This window comes from Triticum urartu, chromosome 4A, assembly GCF_056163025.1.
Source record: "Triticum urartu cultivar PI428250 chromosome 4A, HENAU_Tu73, whole genome shotgun sequence".
NCBI classification, from domain to species: Eukaryota; Viridiplantae; Streptophyta; class Magnoliopsida; order Poales; family Poaceae; genus Triticum; species Triticum urartu.
Window position 1 is genome coordinate 79,941,045 of NC_141876.1, and position 26,908 is coordinate 79,967,952.

At 49.6% G+C, this 26,908-nt stretch overlaps 1 protein-coding gene across 1 annotated transcript in view; it reads left to right on the forward strand.

Moving 5' to 3' along the window:
• LOC147974876 (uncharacterized) overlaps positions 1-24,200 on the forward strand; it is a 109,981-nt gene extending 85,781 nt beyond the window's left edge. The window contains exons 5-8 of the mRNA XM_087520186.1: positions 14,235-14,305; positions 23,444-23,690; positions 23,767-24,033; positions 24,144-24,200. Coding sequence (XP_087376312.1) covers positions 14,235-14,305; positions 23,444-23,690; positions 23,767-24,033; positions 24,144-24,200 — 642 coding nt within the window. The remainder of the gene's footprint in view (positions 1-14,234; positions 14,306-23,443; positions 23,691-23,766; positions 24,034-24,143) is intronic.
• The last annotated feature ends 2,708 nt before the right edge of the window (positions 24,201-26,908 follow it).

A 26,908-nucleotide genomic window follows, 5' to 3' on the forward strand; every position in this document is an offset into this window, starting at 1 on the left:
CACGCGGTCTTGTCATGGTGGTGCCGGGAGCACTGGAGCATTTTCTTGCGGCCGGGGAACCTCTTGGCAGCTTCCTTCTTCGTGCGCGGGCACACGGCATGGCGGATCACGCCGCGGGACCGTGCGTCTTGGGGCGAGGACACCATCTTGATGCGGAGGGGGCGGTGGCGCTCCGTGAGCTGCACGTCTTGGCGCAAGGGTGTCATTTTGATGCGGAGCCGGCAGAGGCGCTCCATGAGCTACGTCGCCCGTGGCCGGCGGTGGGCGAGTGTAACACCCCGGATGTAACTTTCCCAATTTGTACTCAAACTCTTGCCGTTTCCGGCGTTAAGTTATTTTATTTTCTAGGGTTCGGGTCTTTGTCTCCGTGTGTTGTTGTCGTTGTCATGCATCTCATATCATGTCATCATGTGCATTGCATTTGCATACGTGTTCATCTCATGCATTCGAGCATTTTCCCCGTTGTCCGTTTTGCTTTTCGGCGCTTCATTCTCCTCCGGTGGTCATTTCTACCTTTCTTTCATGTCTGGGGATTAAACATTTCCGGATTGGACCGAGACTTGCCAAGCGGCCTTGGTTTACTACCGGTAGACCGCCTGTCAAGTTTCGTATCATTTGGACTTCGTTTGATACTCCAACGGTTAACCAAGGGACCGAAAAGGCCTCGTGTGTGTTGCAGCCCAACACCCTTCCAATTTGGCCCAAAACCCACCAAAACCCTCTCCATCATCTAGAGCGTTCGATCACGATCGCGTGGCTGAAAAACGCACCACATTTGGACTCTCGTAGCTCCGTCTACCTATAAAAATGCATCCCCTCCCAAAATTCCAGATCAAATTGACCCTAACCTAGCCCCCTTCGTCTCTCTGCGTGCCGGACGTGTCCGGACACGCCGGACGCTTCCGCCGCCGCCAACCGGGAGCTGCCACGTGGCGCCCCCGTGACCACATCCCCGCCGGCCCGCTCGGCCCAGCCGGGGCCCCCGCGGCCCGAGCCGCCATCCGCCGCCGCCGCCGCGCCAGGGCGCCTCCCCGCCGCCCGGGCGCGCCGCCTCCTTCTCCGAGCCGCCGCCGCCCGACGTCCACCGGCCGCCGCACCACCGCGGATCCCCGCTGCCGCTGCCGCCGCACAAGCCGCCGCCCCCGCCGGCGCCTCCCTCCTTCGGCCAAATCCGGTCGAGGAGCGACCGGATCCAGCGACCTCGACCTCGCCGGCCGCCGTCTTCGTCATCTCCGGCGAGCAGCGCCACCGCCTCGTTTTGCTTGCCGGGTCAAACCCTAGATCCGGAGGTCGAAATTCTACTAAGTCCCCGTTTCTTTCAGTTTCAAGTGCCCATGTTCATTGTGCCGCAACTTTGCATCCGTAGCTCCGATTCATGCATATAGCATATCAAAATGTTCATCTCAGAGAGTACATCATTTCATTCCATTACATCATTTTCATTTGGGTTCATCTTGATTTCCGAAATGCTGTCAGAAGAGGGCTACTTGAGATAATTGTCAGATCTGCTGCTCCATTTAGCTATTTGTCATTTTTGCCATGATTATTGTGTGCATGATATGCCCATGAGTACTACATATGTTTTGTTAAGGGTTTTGCCATATTTCTAGAGGTGCAACCCATGTATTTTTGTGATGTGTGTGGTGACTAGTACAAGCTTGCAAAGTGGTGCACTTGGTAATTCTGTTTTCAGGGACTTAGCAATTCTACTAAGTCCTTGAGCTGTTTATCTCATATTGCCATATGTTCATGTTGTTTCCTAGTGATCCGTGCCTATTTTGAGGATGTTCAGTAAGGATGTTTTTTTAATCTTGTAGTGATCTATCCATCCATGTCATTTTTGGCAATTATGGAGCACCCTAGCTTGAGTCAATCGAGCTCTACTTTTGCTACTTCGTGAATCTGGGCAGAATGTCAACTTGTTTGCAATTTTGCCGATGATGTTGTAGTTGATCCGTGCATGCTATGCTATTGTTCTTGCCTTGTCTAGCTTGCATTTTGTGTGTTCTTGATAGATGTATGCTTAGCTTGTCATGACTTGCACCGTAGTGAGTGCATCGAGCTCATAAACATGCCTACTTGAGTTATGTTTCAGCATGTGCCAGTTTTCACCAAGTCTGAAAACTGATTATGTTTTTGCCATGTTCACATGCTTGCAATTGTGTTTTCTGACCCCTTTTGGCTCAAGGTCACTAAGGGACTTTTGTTAAGCTCTTTGAGTAGCTCCATGCCATGCTTTACTTTGCCATTTTCAGGTCCTGTAGCATGTAATTTTGTTGCTCCAAAGAGTGCTACCTGATCTGAAACTCCAGACAAGTGTTAATTTCACTAGGTCTAAAATCAGTTTGTCATATGCATTTTTGCCATGTCTTACTTACTTGTTGGAATATCATTATATAGCCATGTTATCTTAATGCATCTATATACTTGGTAAAGGGTGGAAGGCTCGGCCTCTCGCCTAGTGTTTTGTTCCACTCTTGCCGCCCTAGTTTCCGTCATATCGGTGTTATGTTCCCGGATTTTGCGTTCCTTACGCGGTTGGGTTATAATGGGAACCCCTTGATAGTTCGCCTTGATTAAAGCTTTTCCAGCAATGCCCAACCTTGGTTTTACCATTTGCCACCTAGCCTCTCTTTCCCTTGGGTTTCCGGAGCCCGAGGTTCATCTTATTTTAAACCCCCTCGGGCCAGTGCTCCTCTGAGTGTTGGTCCACCTCGTCAGCCGCCGGTGGCTACCAGGGGCAACTCTGGGCTGGCCTACCGGAAGTGTGGACAATCTGAGTGTGCCCTGAGAACGAGATATGTGCAGCTCCTATCGGGATTTGTCGGCACATTCGGGCGGTGTTGCTGGTCTTGTTTTAATCTGTCGAAGTGTCTTGAAGAACCGAGATACCGAGTCTGATCAGAACGTCTTGGGAGGAGGTCTGTTCCTTCGTTGACTGTGAGAGCTTGTCATGGGCTAAGTTGGGACTCCCCTGCAGGGATTTGAACTTTTGAAAGTAATGCTTGCGCAGGTTGTCCTCTAGTTTCTCATTCGCGCTTTGCCTCCTCTTCTCGCTCTCTTTTGCGAATAAGTTATCCACCATATTTTGCTAGTCGCTTGCTGCAGCTCCACCTATATTTACCCTGCCTTACCTATAAGCTTAAATAGTCTTGGTCGCGAGGGTGCGAGATTGCTGAGTCCCTGTGGCTCACAGATTACTATTACACCAGATGCAGGGCCCGATGATTCCGCTCCAGGAGACACGCTTGAGCTCAAGTGGGAGTTCGACGAAGACTCTCAACGTTACTATATTTCCTTTCCTGATGATCAGTAGTGGTGCCCAGTTGGGGGTGATCGGGACCGTGTCGCTTGTTGGGTTATCTTTTATTTTGGCGCCGTAGTCGGGCCATGAGTGTTTGGATGATGTAATGTTATTTATGTACTTGATTGACATGGCGAGTGTAAGCCAACTATGTTATCTCCCCTTTTATTATCTATATTACATGGGATGTTGTGAAGATTGCCTAACTTGCGACATATGCCTTCAATGCGATTATGCCTCTAAGTCGTGCCTCGACACATGGGAGATATAGTCGCATCGAGGCTGTTACAGCGAGGCAGCAAGAGGGATGGTGCAGGAGAGCCCCCAGCCGCACTGACGAGCTCAGCGATGTGGTCTAAATAGTCCTCGTAGAGGTCATTGACCGGGCGGTACCGCAGGAGCTCACATGCCATGAGTAGCGCAGCCTGCGCGTTCGTGTGTGCGTGGCGAGCATGAGATGATGAGCCAGCAGGAGTCAGCGACGGGGTGGCGGTGCGGCCGTCCCGCTGCACGGAGGGGTGCAATGATGATGCTTGCTGCTCGTTTGCTGTCGGGCCGGTAACGGTGTTGGCAACAGGAGACGGAGAACGACGGGGAGGCCCGTCGACAGGGGCTGTCTGAGCGACACGGGCGGCGAGGGCGGCCCGGCGCTCGGCGCGGGCTCGACGCACGTCTGACATGGATGCGGTGGTGCGGTGGAACGTGGATCAACGGAAGGAAAGCTTCAGCGCACCCCTACCTGGCACGCCAAATGTCAGATTTTAGGTTCCGGCAAAACCCTTGAGGTTCGAACACTGGGGTGCGCACGAAGATGTCTCCTCCCCCTTGTACTCTCCCTCATCGTGATCTCAAGGCTCAGCGCGTCGAACTCACAGAACAAAGGGACACGAGATTTATACTGGTTCGGGCCAGCGATGTGGTGTAATACCCTACTCCAGTGTGGTGTGGTGGATTTCCTATTGGGCTGAGGATGAACAATTACAAGGGAAGAACAACCTCCTGAGGAGAGGTGCTCTTGTGCTTGGTGAGTTTGTATGGATGAGGATGATCTGAATGACCTCAGATCCGTTCTCGGACCCGTCCTCTCCTATTGTCGTGGCTAGCCCTATTTATAGAGGCCCTGGTCCTCTTCCCAAATGCTGGCGGGAAGGGATGCCACAACGGCCAAATTTGAAGGGAGACAACTAGTACAAGTTATCCTGACTAAAGGTGGTCTTCGCCTGCCAAAGGTTCTGGTGGTGACGCCGTCCTAGGCTCCATGGTGACCTTCGTCCTGCCGTCTTGCTGGTCTTGGTCTCGTTGCACTAATATGGAAACCTTTGCCTGATCCCTCGGGACTCCTCGCCTGCACCTGTCCCTTTAGCACCAAAGAGGAAACGAGGACACTGCGCGTGCTGGCGCCCGCTTGGTGCCCGCCTGGCCTTGGTCGTCATGGCTTGCGTCACAGGAACCTCACAAGGTGCCCCTTGTCTTGATCTCTTCGCCCCTCATGAGCCAGCCTGGTGAGGCCGCCCCCGAGGAGGTCTTGCATCGTCCGCCTCGCGAGGGTCTTGAGTGTTTGCTGGTGAAGACGGGTCGTACGGGGCCGCTGGCGAAGCCACGCCGTGGGCCATAGGCAGGCAAGTCTGGGGACCCCTGTTCCGAGGACGCCGACACCGGAAGCATTGTGATGTTGCACTCTTCGACCCATCATCACATTTTTTGTCAAAGATCATGTTTTTTCCTTTGCTTATCCATTCAACCGGAGTGTCGTGTCCTCCATTCAAGTTCTTTTCATCTTATCAAGTCTTGCATCATTGTCCTCTTTCCTTTTCTCCTCTTTAATTGTTTTCTGTTGAAGGAAATAAGAAGAGGAGAGAGCAGCCCAATCAGTCCGGCCCTTTAGCTCAACTAGGCCCAGCCGTCGGCCTCCCTAGCTCAACAGCCTCTAAGGCCCAGCCACTCCAACCCTAGCCCGCACCCAGCGCCCCATCTCCCTCCACTCGACCTCTCCCTCACCCTCTGCCCTCGCACCGCCAGACCCAGCGCCCCGTCTCCCTCCGCTCATTTTCTCCCTCGTCTCCCACCTCACGCACCAGGGAGGAGCCCCGCGCCCGATCCCTCAGCCCCTCGTGCCCGAGGGCCTCGTGCGCGAGCTCGACCTCGAGCGCCTGAGTTGCTCTTCCACCGGCCACTTCATTCCTCTGCTCCGCCTCCCCTTCTTCAAGCCAAGGACGTTGTCAGCAACAACGTTGCTACCGTCATCGCACGCCCGCAGTGCTTGGCCGCCGCGCTGTCTTCTTCACCCCCCGCACTGCGTTGTCGGACTGCTGCCAGCCGCTCGCTTGCTTCCCCGGCAATCGCGTCTGACCTCGCCGGTCGCTTCTGCCTCTCTGCGACTATAACACCCACAATGCGGATATATCTCCCACGTGTCGGGGCACGACTTAGAGGCATAGCCACAAGGTAGGTCTGTCGCAAGAGGGGTAATCTTTACACATCCCATGTACTAAATAAGAAAGGGATAAAGAGTCGGCTTACAATCGCCACTTCACACAATACATAAATAATCCATACATCATCCAAAGTACAATCAGAGGCCCGACTATAGAACCAAAATAAAGAAATACAACCCCAAATGCTAGATCCCCGATCGTCCCAACTGGGCTCCACTACTGATCATCAGGAAATGAGACATAATAGCGACCCAAGTCTTCGTCGAACTCCCACTTGAGTTCGGTAGCGTCCCCTGCAATGGCATCACCGGCACCTGCATCTGTTTGGAAGTATCTGTGAGTCACGGGGACTCAGCAATCTCACACCCTCGCGATCAAGACTATTTAAGCTTAAGGGTAGGGAAAGGGGTAGTGAGGTGGAGCTGCAGCAAGCACTAGCATGTATGGTGGCTAACATACGCAAAAGAGAGCAAGAAGAGAAGCAACGCATGGTCGAGAAGCTAGAAAAGATCAAGAAGTGATCCTGAAACTACTTACGTTCAAGCATAACACAAGACCGTGTTCTCTTCCCGGACTCCGCCGAAAAGAGACCATCACGGCTACAGACGCGGTTGATTCATTTTAATTAAGTTAAGTGTCAAGTTCTCTACAACCGGATATTAACAAATTCCCATCTGCCCATAACCACGGGCATGGCTTTCAAAAGTTCAAACCCTGCAGCGGTGTCCCAACTTAGCCCATCACAAGCTCTCACGGTCAACGAAGGATATTCCTTCTCCCGGGAAGACCCGATCAGTCTCGGAATCCCGGTTACAAGACATTTCGACAATGGTAAAACAAGACCAGCAAAGCCGCCCGAATGTGCTGACAAATCCCGATAGGAGCTGCACATATCTCGTTCTCAGGGCACACTGGATTGTCCAAGCTTCCGGTAGGCCAACCCAGAGTTGCCCCTGGTGGCCACCGGCGGTTGACAGGTTGGACCAACACTCAGAGGAGCACTGGCCCGAGGGTTTAAAATAAGGATGACCCTTGAGTCCACGAAACCCAAGGGAAAAGGCTTAGGTGGCAAATGGTAAAACCAAGGTTGGGCCTTGCTGGAGGACTTTTATTCAAAGCGAACTGTCAAGGGGTTCCCATAACAACCAACCGCGTAAGGAACGCAAAATCAAGGAACATAACACCAGTATGACGGAAACTAGGGCGGCAAGAGTGGAACAAAACACCAGGCATAAGGCCGAGACTTCCACCTTTTACCAAGTATATAGGTGCATTAAAGTAAATAAGAGATAATAATGATATCCCAACAATATCCATGTTCAAACATGGAACAAGCTTCATCTTCACCTGCAACTAGCAACGCTATAAGAGGGGCTGAGCAAAAGCGATAACATAGCCAAACAATGGTTTGCTAGGAAAGGTGGGTTAGAGGATTGACATGGCAATATGGGAGGCATGATATAGCAAGTGATAGGTAGCTCGACATAGCAATAGAGCGAACAACTAGCAAGCAAAGATAGAAGTGATTTCGTGGGTATGGTCATCTTGCCTGCAAAGTTCTCAAAGTTGTCGAAAGCTTGATCCTCGTTAGCGTACTCAACAGGTTCCTCGGTCACGTACTCATCTCCCGGCTCTACCCAAAGCAAGAACACAAGCAAAGGAACAAAAATTAACCACGGTGCAATGCACAAGCAACATGATGCAAAACATGGCATGATATGCAAGATATGATATGCAATGCATATGCAAGCTCTGGAAGAGAAAGAATTATCAAGGCATCAACTTGGCAAACAAAGTGTGCCGCTGGAAAGATGAGATGATTTTGGTCGAATTCGATATAAAGATCACCGGAAACGGATGCACGGTTTGCATATGGCAAGCAAAACAAGAATGACACAATTATGCGATTAACAGCATGGTGCCACTTAGTATGCAACAAGAAACTAAGCTACTGCACTCCAACATAGCAACAAAGCATATGGCAGTGATTTACTCAAGATTCTTGACAAAACATGAACACTGAGTTATGGCTAAATCACACAAGAGCAGGTTCAAACAAGCATGGCAAAAGTGCAAAACATATCAGCTTCACAGACTTAGTGAAAATACTAACATGCCAGAAACAACATCAGGAAGCCATGTTTAGAGCAAGCAAACAACATACTATAGGAACACATCATAGAAACTCAAGGCATGGCATGAATCTACTAAACGCATAGAACAAAAGTCCCTTACTGATCATGAGCCAAAAAGGCACATAAGATATGATGGCACCCATGTAAATATAGCAGGTTTTATTAACAGTTTCAGACTTGCCAAAAAACAGAGCATGGCATAAACAGAATTATGAAGGCATCTTTGCGAGATCAAACCACTCATCACAAAGCATTGCATGAAAAAAAAGCATACCAACAGCAGGATTCCATGTTCATTAAGCTAACCATGGCAAGAGCAAGTTCATAGGATGCATGGATCACTAGAAAAAACCATGGAAAAATTGATTAACATGTTAACATTCTACCAGGAACATTTTATAGCAAAAGTAGAGCAAGAATAAGACATGCTAGGGCACCCCATAATTGCAAACCGGGGCATGGATGGATAGAGCATAACCACATGTTCAAAACATCCTTACTGAAGCATCTCAAAATAAGCATGGATCTCACTGTAGCATCAAGTTAACATGGCATCAAGATAACAACAGGATAAGGACTTGCAAAATCCTAAGTCACTGAAATCAGCAATATCACGAAGCCTAGTTTGCATGCTTGTGCTAGTCACCACAAAGATCACAAAAATACAATACAAGCACCTATGTAAAGATGGCATGACATAGTTCAAAACACATGTAGAGCTCATTCCCATATGAAGCACACATCAAATGTGACAAAAATGACAAATCAACATAATCTGATAAGTAGCAGCAGTAAACATTTTATAGCACTCTTGCATCAATTATTATTGCACCAAGATGAACTCAAACAAGCATGCCATAATGGAATGAAATTAAGAGCATCTCACAATGAACAGTTTGATATATCATATGCATGAAACGGAGCTATGGTCATGGAGATATGAGGCGATGAACATGGGCATAAAAAATACAGGGGGGTTCTGGACTTGGTGAAAAAACAACCTCCGAATTCTAGATCTAGGGTTCCAGTGGCACGCGGATCGAGGCGGACGGATCTTCGCCGGAGAATGTCGCGCGGTGGCTGGAGCTACACCGAAGAAGACGGGGGCGCGGGCTCGCCGGCGTTCGAGGGCTCAACGGAGCTCAGGCGCCGAAGAGGAGGCGCAGGCGGCATGGGCCAAGCCTCACGCGAGGAGGCCGGGTGGCGGAGCCGGGCGGCGCCGGTCGAGGAACTCGGCGGCGCCGGCGGAGCTGGTCGGCGGGGCGGCGCGCGGCAGGGCGGACGAAGGCGGCGGCGGGCGAAGGAGGCGGGGACGCGGTCGGGCGGTGCGGAGGCGCGCGGGCCGGGCGGGGCTGCCCTGGGCCCGGCAGGCCATGGCGGCGGTGAAGAGGCGCGGGACAGGTGGTGGCTTGCGGTTGGTCGGGCGGCGGCGGCGGTTGCGTCCGGTGATGGCCGGACGTGTCCGGCAACGGCGGGGAGGATTTTAGGGTTTCATCCGCGAAAAATCAGGGAGGGGCACATATTTATAGCTAGGAGGAGGTAGGAGTGTCCAAATGAGGTGTAGTTTTCGCCCACACAATCGTGATCTGACGACGGAGGACATGGAAGTGGGTTAGATGGGTTATTGGGCCGTTTTGGAGGGGTGTTGGGCTGTAACACACAAGAGGCCTTCGCGGTTACCCGGTTAACCGTTGGAGCATCAAACAGACTCCAAATGGAACGAAATTTGACAGGTGGTCTACCGGTGGTGTACCAAGGCCACTTGGCAAATGTCGGTCCATTCCGAGAACGTTTAACACCCGCTCACAAAAAGAGACAAGAGGGGTGCGCCGGTGCACGTAGGAGTGTCGGATTTCAAAACGGACAACGAGGAAAATGCTCGGATGCATGAGACCAACACGTATGCAAATGAGATGCACATGATGACATGATATGGAATGCATGACATGAACAAAATTCAAAACAAAGACAAAACCCAACCACGAAGGAAATCTCATAACTTAAAGCCTAAAAGGGCAAGAGTCGGAGTTACAAATATGGCAAGTTACATCCGGGGTGTTACAACGACCCTCGTTGCAGCTGTTTCTCTAGCTCATCGTCGACCTCGCCTTGCCGTCGCGCCATCTTCTCCGCCTCCCAGCCATGGCCACACTAAGCCCTCCTGCCCGAGTCCCCGGCCACAGCAGGCACGAGCTCCTCTGTCCCGAGTCTCCGCCCTTCTGCACCTCGTCTCTGGCCCTGCCCGTCGGAGCCACGCCTCCCGGAGTCCACAGCTGCGTCGTCGGTCTTCCGCCTCGACCCGGCATCGTCCCCTTTGGCAACCACATATGTGCAGCGCCACAAGTTTTGCCTGTGTACACCCGTGTGGTGTTTACCATGGAGTTCCACCAGTTGCTAGCATCACTCCGTTGCTCCCTCCCTGAATGGTTTTGCCAAGTGCCTCTTTCGGTGTGACCAAGACCGTGAGCACCACAGATCCTCCAAATACCTCGACGTCCGATGCTTAGAATGACCACTGAACAGGGAATGACGCCAAGTACCAGGTTAACGAGGACCGCCAAGGTCGTCTTCCGCCGTCTCCGAAATCGCCAAGTACCACGACGCCAAGTACCCCTTCGGAACGCCAAGGTGGATCTCTACCGTTGACGAGGTTCTAATAAGACCTTCAAGTAAACGACTACTTATGTCACTCACTAAGGCAATCTCACTTTCAGGACATGACAAATACATGGAGTTACATATGGGGTAATGAACAATTCTCTTCTGCAAAGGCATACAATGTTATGATTGGAATCAAACAAGTCCCTCCACATTTCAACTGGATTTGGAATTCTTCATGTCAGCCAAAACACAAAATGTTCTTCTGGATGTTGTTGCATGATAGACTCAACACAACAGATCTTCTAAGAAGGAAGAACTTTATATTAGAGGAATATAACTGTGCAACCAGAGAATGTTAACATGAGGAAACTCTGCATCATCTATTCTGGGGATGCCCTTTTGGCAAGAGATGTTGGGACTACATCTGTCCTACCAGATCACAAAATTTTTCTGCCATGGAAGCTTTTCAAGACATCAAGGACAAGTTGAGTCTACCTTTCTTCATGGAAATAATAATTCTAAGCTCATGGGCAATTTGGATTTATAGAAATAACAAGATCTTTCAACATATTCAGCCTACCTTCCAAGGATGGAAGCAAATCTATTTGCTGGAGATGAAGTTACTCACACATAGGATCATGCCAAAGTATGCTGATCATTTCATGGCTTGGCTTCAGCACCAAGGATAGTTTCATAGGCAACTCTCATGCCTTTTGTTGTAATCTTCTAGTTTTTTCCCTAGTTTTAGCTAGTTTAGTTATATTTTTTGAGGGCTTTGCTCAAGCCCTTCTTTAATGTTTCAGGAATACTTGAGACCTTGCTCCCTTTTATTTATATAAAAATTGCAGTGGGGTTTTTACCCTACTGTTTATAGTCAAAAAAAGTGAACGACTACTTCCACGATGATACGAGAACAACTACCGTCGACGTGCATTTTGCCAAGTACCACTACCGTCAACCCTCGAAGACTCCGTGGACGTCAAGTCCCTCGCCGTGACCCCGAAAATCTACGGAAGCTTGTGCGACTAAGAACGTGAATGACTACCGTCGACCCCAAGTTACTCGGATTTGTCAAGTCCCTCTATGAAACATGTATCACTACTTCCATTACCGATGCCGTGTACCACTACTTCCACTACAACTGTCCCGAGAACATCTACTTCCTCTACATTGCACCGATCTCGAACCGCCTCGAAATCGCATGCTTCAAAGGTATACCACCGAGACGATGACTCGTGGACAAATGCATGTTGCATGAGATGAACCGTATGTTGGCACCGTGTCCGAATTGTCACTCGTTTCCATGCCACTAACCCGTGGGAACCCGGTATTCGGGAGCACCCCACCATCTTGCTCAACTCGCTCATGCCCTATCTTTTTCAGCAGCATCTCAATCGAGTTACCGGAACTGGAACGTTGCCGTGGCACCGTTTTCGTTATCGTCACCGTGGCACCCTTCTTTCCACCACAGTGACAAATGCTTCATAATATGTTCATGTCAACTTTTAACAAAAATTGCATAAAACTTGCACATGTCATCTGAATCATGATAATAACATTTAAAATGTTTAAAATTGTTGTTTGCTTCAAATTTTCTATATATGCATATGAGGATTTTTTCCGGACTTGTTGTTTGTTGTTCCGGCCTCATTTAAACTTGCCTAAATAGTTAGTTTACTTTTGCCTCACCTCTTGCCATGTTAACCAACATTTAATTTTGTTGAGTACCTAAACGGGAGTGAAATAAATAACCGAATGTGGTGTTTTGTCAATATGCAACTTGTTGCATATTGAGCTCCACTTAACTTGTAGTGTTGTTTGTTGCACTTTGCTATGCCATGCCTCATTAAACCGGACATGCATCATACTTGTTTGTGCATCATGCCATGATTATGCTTGTGTGTTTACCATGTTGCTTGTTTCTTTCTGGTTTGCTTCTCTCGTTAGCTTCAGTTTCATTCCGGAGTTGTGAGGATCCGTTCGACTATGTCCGTTTGTCTTCTTCATGGACTCGTTCTTCTTCCTTGCAGGATTTCAGGCAAGATGACCATTACCCTCGATATCACTTCTATATTTGCTTGCTAGTTGTTCGTTCTATCGCTAGGTCACGCTACCTACCACTTGTTTATCATGGCTCCCATATTGCCATGTCAAGCCTCTGACCCACCTTCCCAGCAAACCGTTGTTTGGCTATGTTACGACTTTTGCTCAGCCCCTCTTATAGTGTTGCTAGTTGCAGGTGCCTTGCATGTTGTTCCATGTTGGAACATGGATATGTTGGGATATCACAATATCTCTTATTTAATTAATGCATCTATATACTTGGCAAAGGATGGAAGGCTTGGCCTTTTGCTCGGTGTTTTGTTCCACTCTTGCCGCCCTAATTTCCATCATACCGGTGTTAAGTTCCTTGATTTTGCGTTCCAAATGCGGTTGGGGTTATGCGACCCCCTTGACAGTTTGCTTTGAATAAAACTCCTCCAGCAAGGCCCAACCTTGGTTTTACATTTTCCTAACAACCTAAGACTTTTCCCTTGGGTTCCGCGGACCCGAGGGTCATCTTTATTTTTAAACCCCCCGGGCCAGTGCTCCTTTGAGTGTTGGTCCAACATGGGCGATGTCCAGCGCCCCCTGGGCAACCAGGGTTTATGCCAACCCGACGTCTGGCCCATTCGGTGTGCCCTGAGAACGAGATATGTGCAGCTCCTATCGGGATTTGTCGGCACATTCGGGCGGTCTTGCTGGTCTTGTTTTACCATTGTCGAAATGTCTTGTAACTGGGATTCCGAGACTGATCGGGTCTTTCCAGGAGAAGGAATAGCCTTCGTTGATCGTGAGAGATTGTAATGGGCTAAGTTGGGACACCCCTACAGGGTATAAACTTTCGAGAGTCGTGCCCGTCGTTATGTGCAGATGGGAATTTGTTAATATCCGGTTGTAGAGAACTTGACACTTGACTTAATTAAAATGCATCAACCGCGTGCATAGTCGTGATGGTCTTTTTTCGGCGGAGTCCGAGAAGTGAACACAGTTTTGGGTTATGTTTGAACGTAAGTAGTTTCAAGATCACTTCTTGGTCACTCCTAGCTTCACGACCGTTGTGTAGCTTCTCATCTTACTCTTTTTGCGTATGTTAGGCCACCATATTTGCTTAGCGCTTGCTGCTACTCCACCTCATTACCTTGTCCTACCCATAAGCTTAAATAGTCTTGATCTCGGGGATGCCAGATTGCTGAGTCCTCATGACTCACGGATACTTCCAAAACAGTTGAAGGTGCCGATGATACCAGTGCATGTGATGCTATCGAACTCAAGTGGGGGGTTCGACGAGGACCTTGGTCGTTACTTTTTTTCGTTTCGTGATGATCAGTAGTGGAGCCTAGTTGGGACGATCGGGGATCTAGCATTTGGGGTTTATCTTCCTTTTATTTGGATTTGACCGTAGTCAGTCTATGTGTGTATTTTAGATGATGTATGAATTATTTATGTATTGTGTGACGTGGCGAGTGTAAGCCAACTCTATTTATCCCTTTCTTATTCAGTACATGGCATTGTGTGAAGATTACCCCTCTTGCGACAAAACCACCATGTGGTTATGCCTCTAAGTCATGCCTCGACACGTGGGAGATATAGCCGCATTGTGGGCGTTACAATATAGTTTTTGCAATACCAATCCAAATGATGATTGCTAGTTTTTTCAGTCCTGTTTTTTGTCTTGTGTTTAATGTTTCCTTAATGTTTTTACTTTCTCATCAACAGACCAGCAGTGAAGGACTTGAGGTGGCTGCATGGGAAGATGTGGAGCGACCATCACAAGCGGGCAGGATAAGAGCATTGTCGTTGTCAAAACCGGCGGATCTTGGGTAGGGGGTCCCGAACTGTGCGTCTAGGCGGATGGTAACAGGAGGCAGGGGACACGATGTTTACCCAGGTTCGGGCCCTCTTGATGGAGGTAATACCCTACGTCCTTCTTGATTGTTCTTGATAATATGAGTAGTACAAGAGTTGATCTACCACGAGATCAGAGAGGCTAAACCCTAAAAGCTAGCCTATGGTATGATTGTATGTTCTTGGTCCTACGGACTAAACCCTCCGGTTTATATAGACACCGGAGGGGGCTAGGGTTACACATAGTCGGTTACAAGGAAGGAGATCTACATATCCATATTGCCAAGCTTGCCTTCCACGCCAAGGAGAGTCCCATCCGGACACGGGACGAAGTCTTGAATCTTGTATCTTCATAGTCCAACAGTCCGGCCAAAGGATATAATCCGGCTATCCGAATACCCCCTAATCTAGGACTCCCTCAGTAGCCCCTAAACCAGGCTTCAATGACAATGAGTCCGGCGCGTAGATTGTCTTCGGCATTGCAAGGCGGGTTCCTCCTCCGAATACTTCATAGAAGATTTTGAACACGAGGATCGTGTCCGGCTTTGCAAAACAAGTTCCACATACAACCGTAGAGAGAATAATATTTTGAAAAATCTAATCTGCCGACGCATTCCGCAGTGTGACATCACACCACAACCAGGTCACCATTAGAATCGTTTTTCACAACCAACCTCAGCGTATTTCGCGAGGCTGTTTCCTTGGCACGTCTTGTCGAGGCAGAGATCGTGTCCCCTTATTACGGGATTCCCATCAATACGGACGTGGGTAACCCAACCGTGCCATCAATCACGACGCTTGTGGGATAAGTGAGTTTTACCAGGCTGGTGGGGGTGCATAGTTTCATCCGCCCTTATAAAGGGATAAGGGTTCACCTTTTTCTACCCATGCCTTCTTCCTCTTTGCTCATCCATTCTTGCGTACTCGAGCTCCAGCGCCCCAGTCCACATCCTTCTCCTCAACCCTCTCAAAACATGTCCGGAGCGGGAGGCAAGTGGATGGTCTCCTCCGTTATGGAGGGAGACATCAAAAAGCTGCGCGGGGCCGGATACTTGGCCGCGGATATCGCGCACCGGCTGCCAGCCGCGGGGAAGATTGTCCCTACCCCGGAACCTTATGAAAGGGTGGTTTTCCTCACCACTTCGTCCGCGGACTGGGGTTTCCCCTCCATCCATTCGTCCGCGGCCTTATGTTTTATTATGGGCTGGACTTCCATGATCTGGCCCCGAATTTCATCCTGAACATCTCGGCGTTCATCGTCGTGTGCGAGGCTTTCCTCCGCATCCGGCCCCACTTCGGCCTGTGGCTGAAGACCTTCAATGTCAAACCGAAGGTAGTCGGCTGCCAACAAGCGGAATGCGGCGGAGCCATGTTGGGCAAAATGCCCAACGTAACATGGCTCGAGGGCTCCTACGTGGAGACCATAAAGGGGTGGCAATCGGGGTGGTTCTACATCACCGAGCCGCGTGACACCAACTGGGTGGCGGCCCCCGAGTTTCGATCCGGACTCCCCACGTGGCTCACTTCCTGGAAGGAGAAGGGCCTGTCCTGGGGCTCACCGGTGGAGCTGGACGGACTCCAAAAGTGTATCCGGAACATGATAGGCAAGAAACTCAAGCTTGTCAACATAGTCCAGGTCATGCTCTTCCGCCGGATCCTCCCATTTCAACAACGGGCTTTCAACTTATGGGAGTTCGACCCGGCCCAGCACCAGACTCTACGCGAGCTCTTCGACACGACGCATAAAGACGTCTGGAAAGGGTTGTTCAAGGGCGCCGGGGTTCCCCCTCCCCGTACCGAGGACCACGGGCTAAGCGCGACGCGCCTTGCGAATCTGGTAAGTTCTGTACACCTCGTAGGGTATTTATTTTCCATAGTTTAACCATGTGCGGGATCTGAGCTCCCATGCCTTTGACAGGACTGGGTGGAGATATTGAAGCAGATTGACTGCCCAGCCCCTCTGCCCGAAGACCCTGCAGACGCTCTCCTGACGGAGATCCGGACTCCGGCTCCTTATGGGGTGCCGGAGAAGAAGATCAAGAAGAAGGCCACGGGAACCCGAAAAAGTTCCTGGCGCCAGGTGGTATCGGACTCATCGTCCGATAACTCTGAGACGCACTCCTCCCGTGAAAACGAGGAGGAGGAAGACAAAGGTTCTCCCCCTCCAGTCGGGGGAGATAAGAAAAGGAAGGCCGCCCCAACCGGGGAGGACGAAGGGTCCAAGAAGGGAAGGAATCTCCTTCCGGACTGTTCCACCGCCGCCGTCGACAGCGAAAATGAGTGGTTACTCAGGGCCAAGCCCCTGGCGAAGTCGTAAGTATTCGGATACCAGAGTAACTCATAGCATACTTTTATTGCACTACTTCTCCTAACGCCGAATATGATCATGCAGTCCGCCCCGAGCCCGTATCGACGTACCCTCGTCGAGAAGTTCCTTGGACTCGTCGGATATGAATACCGATTCACTTCCAACCACCTCCTCTCCTCGCCCCACGGACAATGTCAAGGTATTGTCTCCAGGGGCACCGAGCCGAGGGGAGGTAGTCCTGGAGGCGCCTCAAGGCGACCTTCTGGACTCCAGGCGCAAAGGGAGCAAGGCTCCCAAGGGCTCTAAGTTCGGCCCTCAGCCGAACACCGTGTCGGAACCTCTAATGGTTCCGGACTCCGGCATGCGGCCCCCTTCCAAGAGGGGCAAGTCGCCCGTGCCGGTGACCTCTGTCCATCTAGAGGCACCGGACAACCTGCTGGGAGCGCTTCGCAGCGCTTCCATCGATGAAGAGCACCGCACTATTATGAGCGTGGTGATCAAGAAGGTTCAGTCCACCAAGAGTGGACTGACTCAAGCCTGTGCCAGCCTTCTAACAGGCTTTGAGGTAAGTATTTAAAATATAGGAAAATATTATCGCATAGACAGTAGCCCCTGATGCTCTGTTTGGTGTTCACAAAGAAAAGTCTAATAGAGGATCAAATAATATCTGCAGGAGTCTAATACAAGTATGTCTATATGCGTATGCAGGCTTCGCTGCTGACCTCTGCCGCACTGACTGCGGAGGTTGCTGCACTGAAGCAGAACCTCGAGCGGTCCGAGAAAGAGCTCGGCCTTGCCAAGAGGCAGCTCGAGGAGAACAAAGGTAAGTAATACCTTGTCTATATATATATAATATGTGGTTGCAAAATGATAGGATGATTATGTATGTGCCAGGGGACACGACCGAAGTGGCGACCCTAAAGCAAACACTGTCCGAGGCCGAAAACAAAGCGGCCAAGGAGCGCACCGAGCGGGAGAAACAAGAGGCACGGGTTGGCGAGGTGCAGCAAGAGCTCCAGGTTCTCGTGAAGAAGAACGAGACTTTGGAGCTTGACTCGAAGACGCGAGAGTCCGAGCTTGCCGCGGCCCTCGATAGCACAAAGCATGCCAAGGCTGAAGCCCAAAAGGCCCTCCAGGAAATTGAGGCGATGAGGAAGATAGCGGCGGGTAAGGCATTCATTATGCAAAGAGAGCATGTGAAAGTAAATTACTTGTTACTTACCTGAGTTCGGAGCTCTCCAGGAGCATTCCTAGATTTGCCCCGCAGCGTGTCGGATGCCGCAAAGTACTACCAGGCCAAGGAAGGAAGCTCGACGGAGAAGTTGTTCTGGTCTCAGTATACTGGGACCGAACACCCGATGCCTGTGAGTGACCAGCTGAAGCAACTGGTCGAGCTGCACAAGGCGGCCGAATAGGCCATGAGGGGTCTTATAGTCCGGATGTGGCCTAGCGACTCCCTTCCCAACAGCTACTTCGACCTGGTGAGGCGGCTTGTTGATGCCTGCCCACAGCTGGAAGTCATAAAGCGGTCCATCTGCATCGAAGGTGCACGCCGGGCTTTTGCCCGTGCGAACGTGCACTGGGCCAAGATGGACGCCGAGAAGCTGGTGAAGGAGGGGCCGCCGCAGGGCAAGGAGCATTGCCACCCTGAAATGTATTATGAGGGTGTCCTAAAGGGTGCCCGTCTTGTGGCGGACGAGTGTGCGAAGGATGTAATTTTTGAATGAACTTGCTCGTGTGATCCTGTATTATGAAAACTTGTTCATGTGCGCTATGCAACACTTATTTGAATTTAAAATATTACCTTCTGTGCGGTTGTTTATCAAATCTGAGAGATGGCCAGTCGTCGGCTTCTGCCCCCATGCCACGGGTGCTGGGGTGTTCGGGATAAATCTGAGCACTCTTTTTCCCATTATTGGGTCCTTCGAGGGAGGTGCTCAGTGCAACGAACAAGGCAATCAGACTATAATGCTTTATCACTCTCAGTTAGCCATAGAAGTCTACAATTTTAAATTTTGGCGAACCCCTAGTATTCGGAAGGCCGAATCGGGGCGCTATACACGCCTAAGCCGGACAAAGCCGACTCCTCGCCCTAAGCGGCATAAGTCTTTAAGGACTCGAGACCTCTCGAACAGCGACCAGCTCTCGCCTTATCATGACAGTCAGTTTTAGCTTTCTCTACTGAGGTGCTTGCCGAGATGAACCGGGGCACAATCGCAGTAGTTCTCCCAATGCTACCTTAGCCGATATAGCGGAACGTAAGGTACCAAAACATGGGAGCCGGGCAAACCCAACTATTGACCCAAGACATGATTCGGAGCTGATGCATATAATGCTATAAGTTCGGGGTGCCGCACTGTCGAAAGTGTTCGGACTTCTCACGCCGTATTATGGGGTATGCGTAAGCCCCTGGCGTATTGGCCGTACCAGAGTGTACGGGTGGTGAATGTCATGAATGAACATATATATAAAAAGGAATATAGAATGCGATAATAGACTAGTGCTATGCATTGTTTATTCAAAAAGGTGCGTCGAAGCATAATGATACAATTAGTGCGATAAGCAAAAAGTAGGACTATTTGACATGTCCCCTCCAAGGGCAAGCTGCGGAATGGTATTTAAAGCAGGTATTTTACTCGTTATCAGAGACCACCTGGGAGTTCCATGGTGCGACGTAGCTTTCTGCCTCCTTGGTTGTTGTATCATGTGTCCAGCAATCGTACTGCCGGACAGGGTTTCCAGAGAGTAAAGTCCTGAAAGAGAGAAAAAAATATCAAAGCAGGAAGCCCCGAGTGCGGTTGAGCCGTGTTTTGGGGCGTGCTGTAGTCGTGCCCCTCCCCCTCCACGTATGCCCATGGTATTTTCAATGCATAATTATGTACGCGTGGCACGGATTTCGCCATTTGGCTGGGACTGGGGTAGGGGCCGCATTGCTACGCAAGCTCGGAACGTGCCAGGCGGTTTTGTTGCAGATTACTCCAGGCGCGCTTGACGATGTCCGGGTGTTTAATCATCAAACTGGTGGATTGGCTTAAGAGGCTGCTTTGTGCTTCTGCTGCGAGGGCCGCAGTGTGCTCCTCCGTGCGGAGAGAGCGCTCTGTGTTTCCATTGACTGTTATGACCCCCCGAGGTCCTGGCATCTTGAGCTTGAGGTATGCATAATGCGGTACCGCATTGAATCTCGCAAATGCGGTTCACCCGAGCAGTGCGTGATAGCCGCTGCGGAACGGGACTATATCAAAGATTAAGTCCTCGCTTCGGAAGTTATCCGGGGATCCGAAGATCACTTCTAGTGTGACTGAGCCTATGAAATGGGCCTCTACACCTGGTATGACGCCTTTGAAGGTCGTTTTTGTGGGTTTGATCCTTGAGGGGTCTATACCCATTTTGCGCACTGTGTCCTGATAAAGCAGGTTCAAGCTGCTGCCGCCGTCCATAAGGACTCGAGTGAGGTGGAATCCATCGATGATTGGGTCTAGGACCAGTGCGGCGAATCCACCATGACGGATAATAGTGGGGTGGTCCCTGCGATCAAAGGTGATCGGACAGGAGGACCATGGGTTGAACTTTGGGGCGACTGGCTCCAACGCATATACGTCCCTTAGCGCACACTTCCGCTCCCTCTTGGGGATGTGGGTTGCGTATATCATGTTCACCGTCTGCACTTGTGGGGGGAACCTCTTCTGTCCTCTGGTGTTCGGCGGCCGGGGCTCATCCTCATCATCGCTATGTAGCCCCTTATCCTTGTTTTCGGCATTTAACTTGCCGGCCTGCTTGAACACCCAACATTCTCTGTTGGTGTGGTTGGCTGGCTTGTCGGGGGTGCCGTGTATTTGACACGAGCGATCGAGTATACGGTCCAAACTGGACGGGCCCGGAGTGCTTCTTTTGAATGGCTTTTTCCGCTGGCCGGGTTTAGAGCCTCTGAATCCGGCATTGACTGCCGTATCCTCGGTATTGTCGCTGTTGATGCGGTGTTTGTGTTTGTTGTGACGTGACCTGCCATTGCTATCCTTGGTATCCGAAGTACCAGGGTTCTTTGATATGTTATTGCTGCGAGCCAGCCAGCTGTCCTCTCCCGCGCAAAAGCGGGTCATGAGTGTCGTGAGGGCTGCCATAGATTTCAGCTTTTCCTGGCCAAGGTGCCGGGCGAGCCACTCGTCGCGGATGTTGTGCTTAAAAGCTGCTAGGGCCTCTGAATCCGGACAGTCGACAATTTGATTTTTCTTTGTCAGGAACCGTGTCCAGAATTGCTTGGCCGATTCCTCTGGCTGCTGAATTATGTGGCTCAAGTCATCGGCATCTGGTGGTCACACATAAGTGCCCTATAAGTTGTCAGGAATGCGGCTTCCAGATCTTCCCAACAGCCAATGGATTTTGCTGGCAGGCTGTTGAGCCAATGCCGAACTGGTCCTTTGAGTTTGAGTGGGAGGTATTTGATGGTGTGTAGATCGTCACCACGGGCCATGTGGATGAGCAAGAGGAAGTCCTCGATCCATACCTCGGGATCTGTTGTACCATCGTATGATTCGATATTTACGGGTTTGAAACCCTCTAGGATTTGGTGATCCATTACTTCGTCTATGAAGCATAGGGGGTGTGCGGCGCCTCTATACTGGGCTATATCACGATGCAGCTCAAATGAGTCTTGTCCGCTGTGTTCGGCCCGACCGGATTTACTTTTACTGTATCCGGCGTGACGGTTATCGTCTCGCATAGTGGCGCGCCCTCGTGATCTATAGATCGATCTTGCGTGTTTTGCTTTGTCCTCCAATACGTGTCGCAGGTCTAGCGTATTTCCCCATGCCTTGACATTTTTATCTGAGTGGCGTCAGGGTGCGGGCTGAGCTTTTGGCTGAAATGCCTCTCTATCGCGGCCACGAGGTGGCCGATCAGCCGCGTCATATGCTGGAGATGTAGGTTTTTAATGCTTCCTCCTCCAGTCGGGGTAGCAACCTATGCTTTGGGTAACTCTTGGAGGGGCGTTCGAGTTCATATTCCTCGCCTGCAAGGACTTCTGTCCATCTGTCAGCTAGCAAATCTTGATCAGCTCGAAGCTGCTGTTGCTTTTTCTTAAGGCTAGTTGCCGTGGCTATAAGCTGGCACTTGAAGCACTCTTGCTCGACGGGATCCTCAGGCACGACAAATTCGTCATCGTCGAGGCTTGCCTCGTCTTCGGAGGGAGGCATGAAATTATCATCTTCTGCCTCTCCATATGCCGCTCTCTCAGGAATGCTGGCTTCTCCATCCTCCTGCTCTAAATCTTGCTAGATGGGATTGTCGTCATCTTCGGCACTGTCCGGAGTGCTATTATCTCCTATGCCGGTATCACCGCTTTTTCCGTGGCGAGACTTAGAGCGGCGCCGCTGACGTTGGCGCTTGGGTTGCTTCTTGGAGGGGTCATCCTCCGCTGTGCCGTCGCCATTGCCTTCTTTGGGTGTGTTCACCATATATATATCATATGATGAGGTGGCTGTCCAGTGCCCTATGGGCAGTGGTTCCTGTTCGTCTCCTGCATCGTCGTCCATACCGTCGATGTCTTTGGAGTCAAAGTCGAGCATGTCGGTCAAATCGTCGACAGTGGCTACTAAGTGGGTGGTGGGTGGGCGGCGAATTTCTTCGTCATCCGCATCCCAATCCTGCTGGACATAGTTCGGCCAGGACTCTCCTGACAAGGAGAGAGACCTTAGTGAGTTCAGTATGTCCCCGAAGGGCGAGTGCTGAAAGATATCCGCGGAGGTGAACTCCATGATCGGCGCCCAGTCAGATTCGATAGGCACGGGCGCAGGCGGTTCGGAGTCCGTGGCCGGGGGAGAATCCGGCAGTTCGGCGTCACGGCTCTCGTGAAGGGTAAGGTCGATACTCGGCTCGATCGCCGCTGAGAATGCGGCCTCCGTGGCGGGGTCTATCCACCCGTCCATGGATGGCGCAATTGGCTCCGAATTGAGGGTCAGAGTGGTCGCCGGTGCGATCACTCGAACACTGTCCGATGGTAGAGCTAAATCATGCTGATCGTGACCGTGCGATGCACTCGGCAAGGGCTCGAATCCATCGAAGATAAAGTCTTTGCGGATGTCGGGCATGTAGTTTAAGCTTCCAAACCTGACCTGGTGGTTAGGGGCGTAACTCTCGATCTGCTCCAGATGGCCAAGCGAGTTGGCCCGCAGTGCGAAGCCGCCAAATACAAAGATTTGTTCGGGGAGAAAATCCTCACCCTGGACTGCATCGCTATCGATGATCGAAGGAACCATCAAGCCTAACGATGACAACACAGACGAACTCTCAACGAAAGCACCAATGTCGGTGTCAAAACCGGCGGATCTCTGGTAGGGGGTCCCGAACTGTGTGTCTAGGCGAATGGTAACAGGAGGCAGGGGACACGATGTTTACCCAGGTTCGGGCCCTCTTGATGGAGGTAATACCCTATGTCCTGCTTGATTGTTCTTGATAATATGAGTAGTACAAGAGTTGATCTACCACGAGATCAGAGAGGCTAAACCCTAAAAGCTAGCCTATGGTATGATTGTATGTTCTTGGTCCTACGGACTAAACCCTCTGGTTTATATAGACACTGGAGGGGGCTAGGGTTACACAGAGTCGGTTACAAGGAAGGAGATCTACATATCCGTATTGCCAAGCTTGCCTTCCACGCCAAGGAGAGTCCCATCTGGACACGGGACAAAGTCTTCAATCTTGTATCTTCATAGTCCAACAGTCCGGCCAAAGGATATAATCCAGCTATCCGGATACCCCCTAATCCAGGACTTCCTCAAGCATCACCAGGGCGGATTGTGAAGTTCAACAGCTCTCTATCCCCACCACAGAAGTCTGAGCTATTTTTGAGGTTGTTCGAGGGCCTCTTGAACTTATCAGACACACTTCCAGCGGACCTCACTAAATTCCTGGTGCAGTCCTACCAGCCAGAGAGCTCTGAAATGGTGTTCCCAGGCAGGGGAAGGATCTGTGTCGATGCTGACAGTGTTCACAGGGTATTTGATCTCCCAAACAAGGGTCAAAAAGTTAGATATGTAGTTGGCAAGGATGCAACTAGGAGATTAGAGAGGCTTTGAACATAATGGAGATTCTCATCCCCAGATCACTACATGGTGCAAGATGATTAAGGATATGGTGGGAAGAATGGATGACACATTCTTTATGGCCTGGCTTGTGGTTCCATTCAGCATTTTTCTAGAACCAACCACGGCCTTGAGGCTCAGCCCAAAGTGCTACGGAGTTGTGGTAGATCATGAAATGCTCAAGAACACAAACGTCTACCTCTTTGTAGCAGAACACATAAATGAAGCTTTTCGGAACATGGATCAGCAGAAGCAAACCGTCTGTTGCTGCTTGTATCACTTGCTGGTTAGTGAAAACGAGCACTTCCATGTGTTTTTCTTCTTTGTGCAGTTACAGTTTCTGAAATACTCCTCACAATAACTGAACTTGGGTTTCCTTTGTTGGTTCTGGCGCAGATACTATACCTTGATGCGCTCGTTCATGATATCCCAGTAAGCAACTGCGTGATATGAGCGAATGCATGGGACGGTATTCTAATTGTCAAGGTGATCAAGAAGGAAACGATCTCTCCTAGTGTGTACGGCCAATTATAAGTGAGTTCTCTTTGTTTTTTTTCCAACAGTGGCTTCTTTTTATGTTCTATTCATGTCTGCTCACTTTTTGGAAATTGCAAAAAAATTGTGATCAGTTGGCACAACAATGCATGTAGTTGCACAACTTGTAGCTTTAACTTTGGCATCCGCACACATGTTCATTTTTAATTGGCACATCATCTGTTCTAAGTTGCACATTTTTTCTTGTTGCACAGATGTGTGACATCAGTTGGCAGAAATCTTTTTTAGGTGACATGTGGGTTGCACAGTTTTTTTGGTTTGTTCAGTTGCATATATGTAGAATCCAATTGTCTACCTAGTATCTTGTTGTAGTTGCACGGGTTATAATGTTTGGTTTTCATTTAACACACAAATCTATTTTGATAACCTTGTTCTTTTATTTTTCTCTTTTTTACATCAGCTTAAAGAGGAGTATAGGGACATGGAGCAGACACCACTGTTTGATGGTATTTTGCAAGCCGAAGCATTCGTGGCATCCAAGTTGCCAATAACCTACAATCCGCAGGTTAGTCTTTTGCACACAGAAGTTTGTATCAGTTACCAACATTTTCTTTTGGATGGGATGTATGTTCAATTGCACATATATACCTTTTTAGTTGCGAGAATAAATCATTTAGTTGGCTGGGATGTATGTTCAGTTGCACACATATGCTTTTTTAGTTGCACATATTCTTTGGACAGCCAGTGTGCTCGTTTGCAACCAATAACATAAACTTGGCAGAATGCATGTTTAGTTTTGGCTACAATGCATGTGTAGTTGGCTAGAATCATGTTTTTAGTTGGCCAGAAAAATGTGTCTTAGTCGGCTTGCTGAACACATCATTGTCAGTTACATACATTTTCTTTTTAAAAATGGTTTCTAACTGAATCAGTACTGAATTATTTTTTTGTGCTTATGCAGAAAAAGGCAAAGATTGCCAAAGTGGTTAATGACCTGTGCAAGGCTGAAAGTGCAACTATCCCTAGGTGGTTTTGGTAATTCGTAACAACATATAGCTCATTGAGCTAATGCTATTTCAAGATTAATATCTCAGGAAAGCTCAATGATTGGCATGGCATGGATGAGAAAAGTGGACCCCTCAAAATGCAAACGACAAAGGATTGGCTCAAGCTCAAAGCTCAAGACTCTACATTTTCTATTTTTGTGATCCAAGATCACATTGAGTCTATAGGAAAAGCCAATACTATCAAGGAGGGATGAGGTGTTGCTTAATGAGGTTCTTTCTCAAAATGCTTAGTGATATGCTCCAAAACCCTCAACTACTTTCTCACATCCACAGATGACCTAAACCAAAAGTCAAACTCAGCCCCACCGATTCTTCCTATCCGGCGCCACCGAGTTTTAAATGTCATAGCCACTGCCACAAACCCTAGGCAAATCGGTCTCACCGATAGGGATCTCGGTCTCACCGAGATGGGCTTGTAATCTCTCTGTTTCCCTTCGTAACAATTCAGTCTCACCGAGATGAGCGATCGGTCCCACCGAGATTGCAATGTAAACTCTCTGTTTTCCCTTCGTAACGTTTTGATCTCACCTAAATGAGTGATCGGTCCCACTGAGTTTACCTGACCAACTCTCTGGTTAGCTTATTACCAAAATAGGTCTCACTGAGTTTGTGTAATTGGTCTCACCGAGATTACGTTATGCCCTAACCCTAATCATATCGGTCCTACCGAGTTGCATGTCGGTCCCACCGAAAACCCTAACGGTCACTAGCTTTGCTAAATCGGTCAGACTGAGTTTAACCATTCGGTCCCACTGAGTTTGGGAAGTTATGTGCAACGGTTAGATTTTGTGTGGAGGCTATAAATATCCCTCCACCTCCTCTTCATTCATGGAGAGAGCCATCAGAACAAACCTACACTTCCAACCTATTTTTTCTGAGAGAGAACCCCTACACTTGTGTTGAGACCAAGATATTCCATTCCTACCATATGAATCTTTATCTCTAGCCTTCCCCAAGTTGCTTTCCACTCAAATCTTCTTTCCACCAAATCCAAATCCTATGAGAGAGAGTTGAGTGTTGGGGAGACTATCATTTAAAGCACAAGAGCAATGAGTTCATCATCAACACACCATTTGTTACTTCTTGGAGACTGGTGTCTCCTAGATTGGCTAGGTGTCACTTGGGAGCCTCCGACAAGATTGTGGAGTTGAACCAAGGAGTTTGTAAGGGCAAGGAGATCGCCTACTTTGTGAAGATCTACCGCTAGTGAGGCAAGTCCTTCATGGGCGATGGCCATGGTGGGATAGACAAGGTTGCTTCTTCGTGGACCCTTTGTGGGTGGAGCTCTCCGTGTACTCACGCAACCGTTACCCTTCATGGGTTGAAGTCTCCATCAACGTGGATGTACGATAGCACCACCTATCGGAACCACGACAAAAACATCCGTGTCTCCAATTGCGTTTGAATCCTCCGAACCCTTCCCTTTACATTCTTGCAAGTTACATGCTTTACTTTCCGTTGCTCATCTATCTTTGCATGCTTTCTTGAATTGTGTTAATATTGCTTGACTTGTCCAAAGTTGCTAAAATCTGCCAAGAACTAAAATTGGGAAAGGCTAGATTTTTATTTGGTCAAGTAGTCTAATCTCCCCCCCTCTAG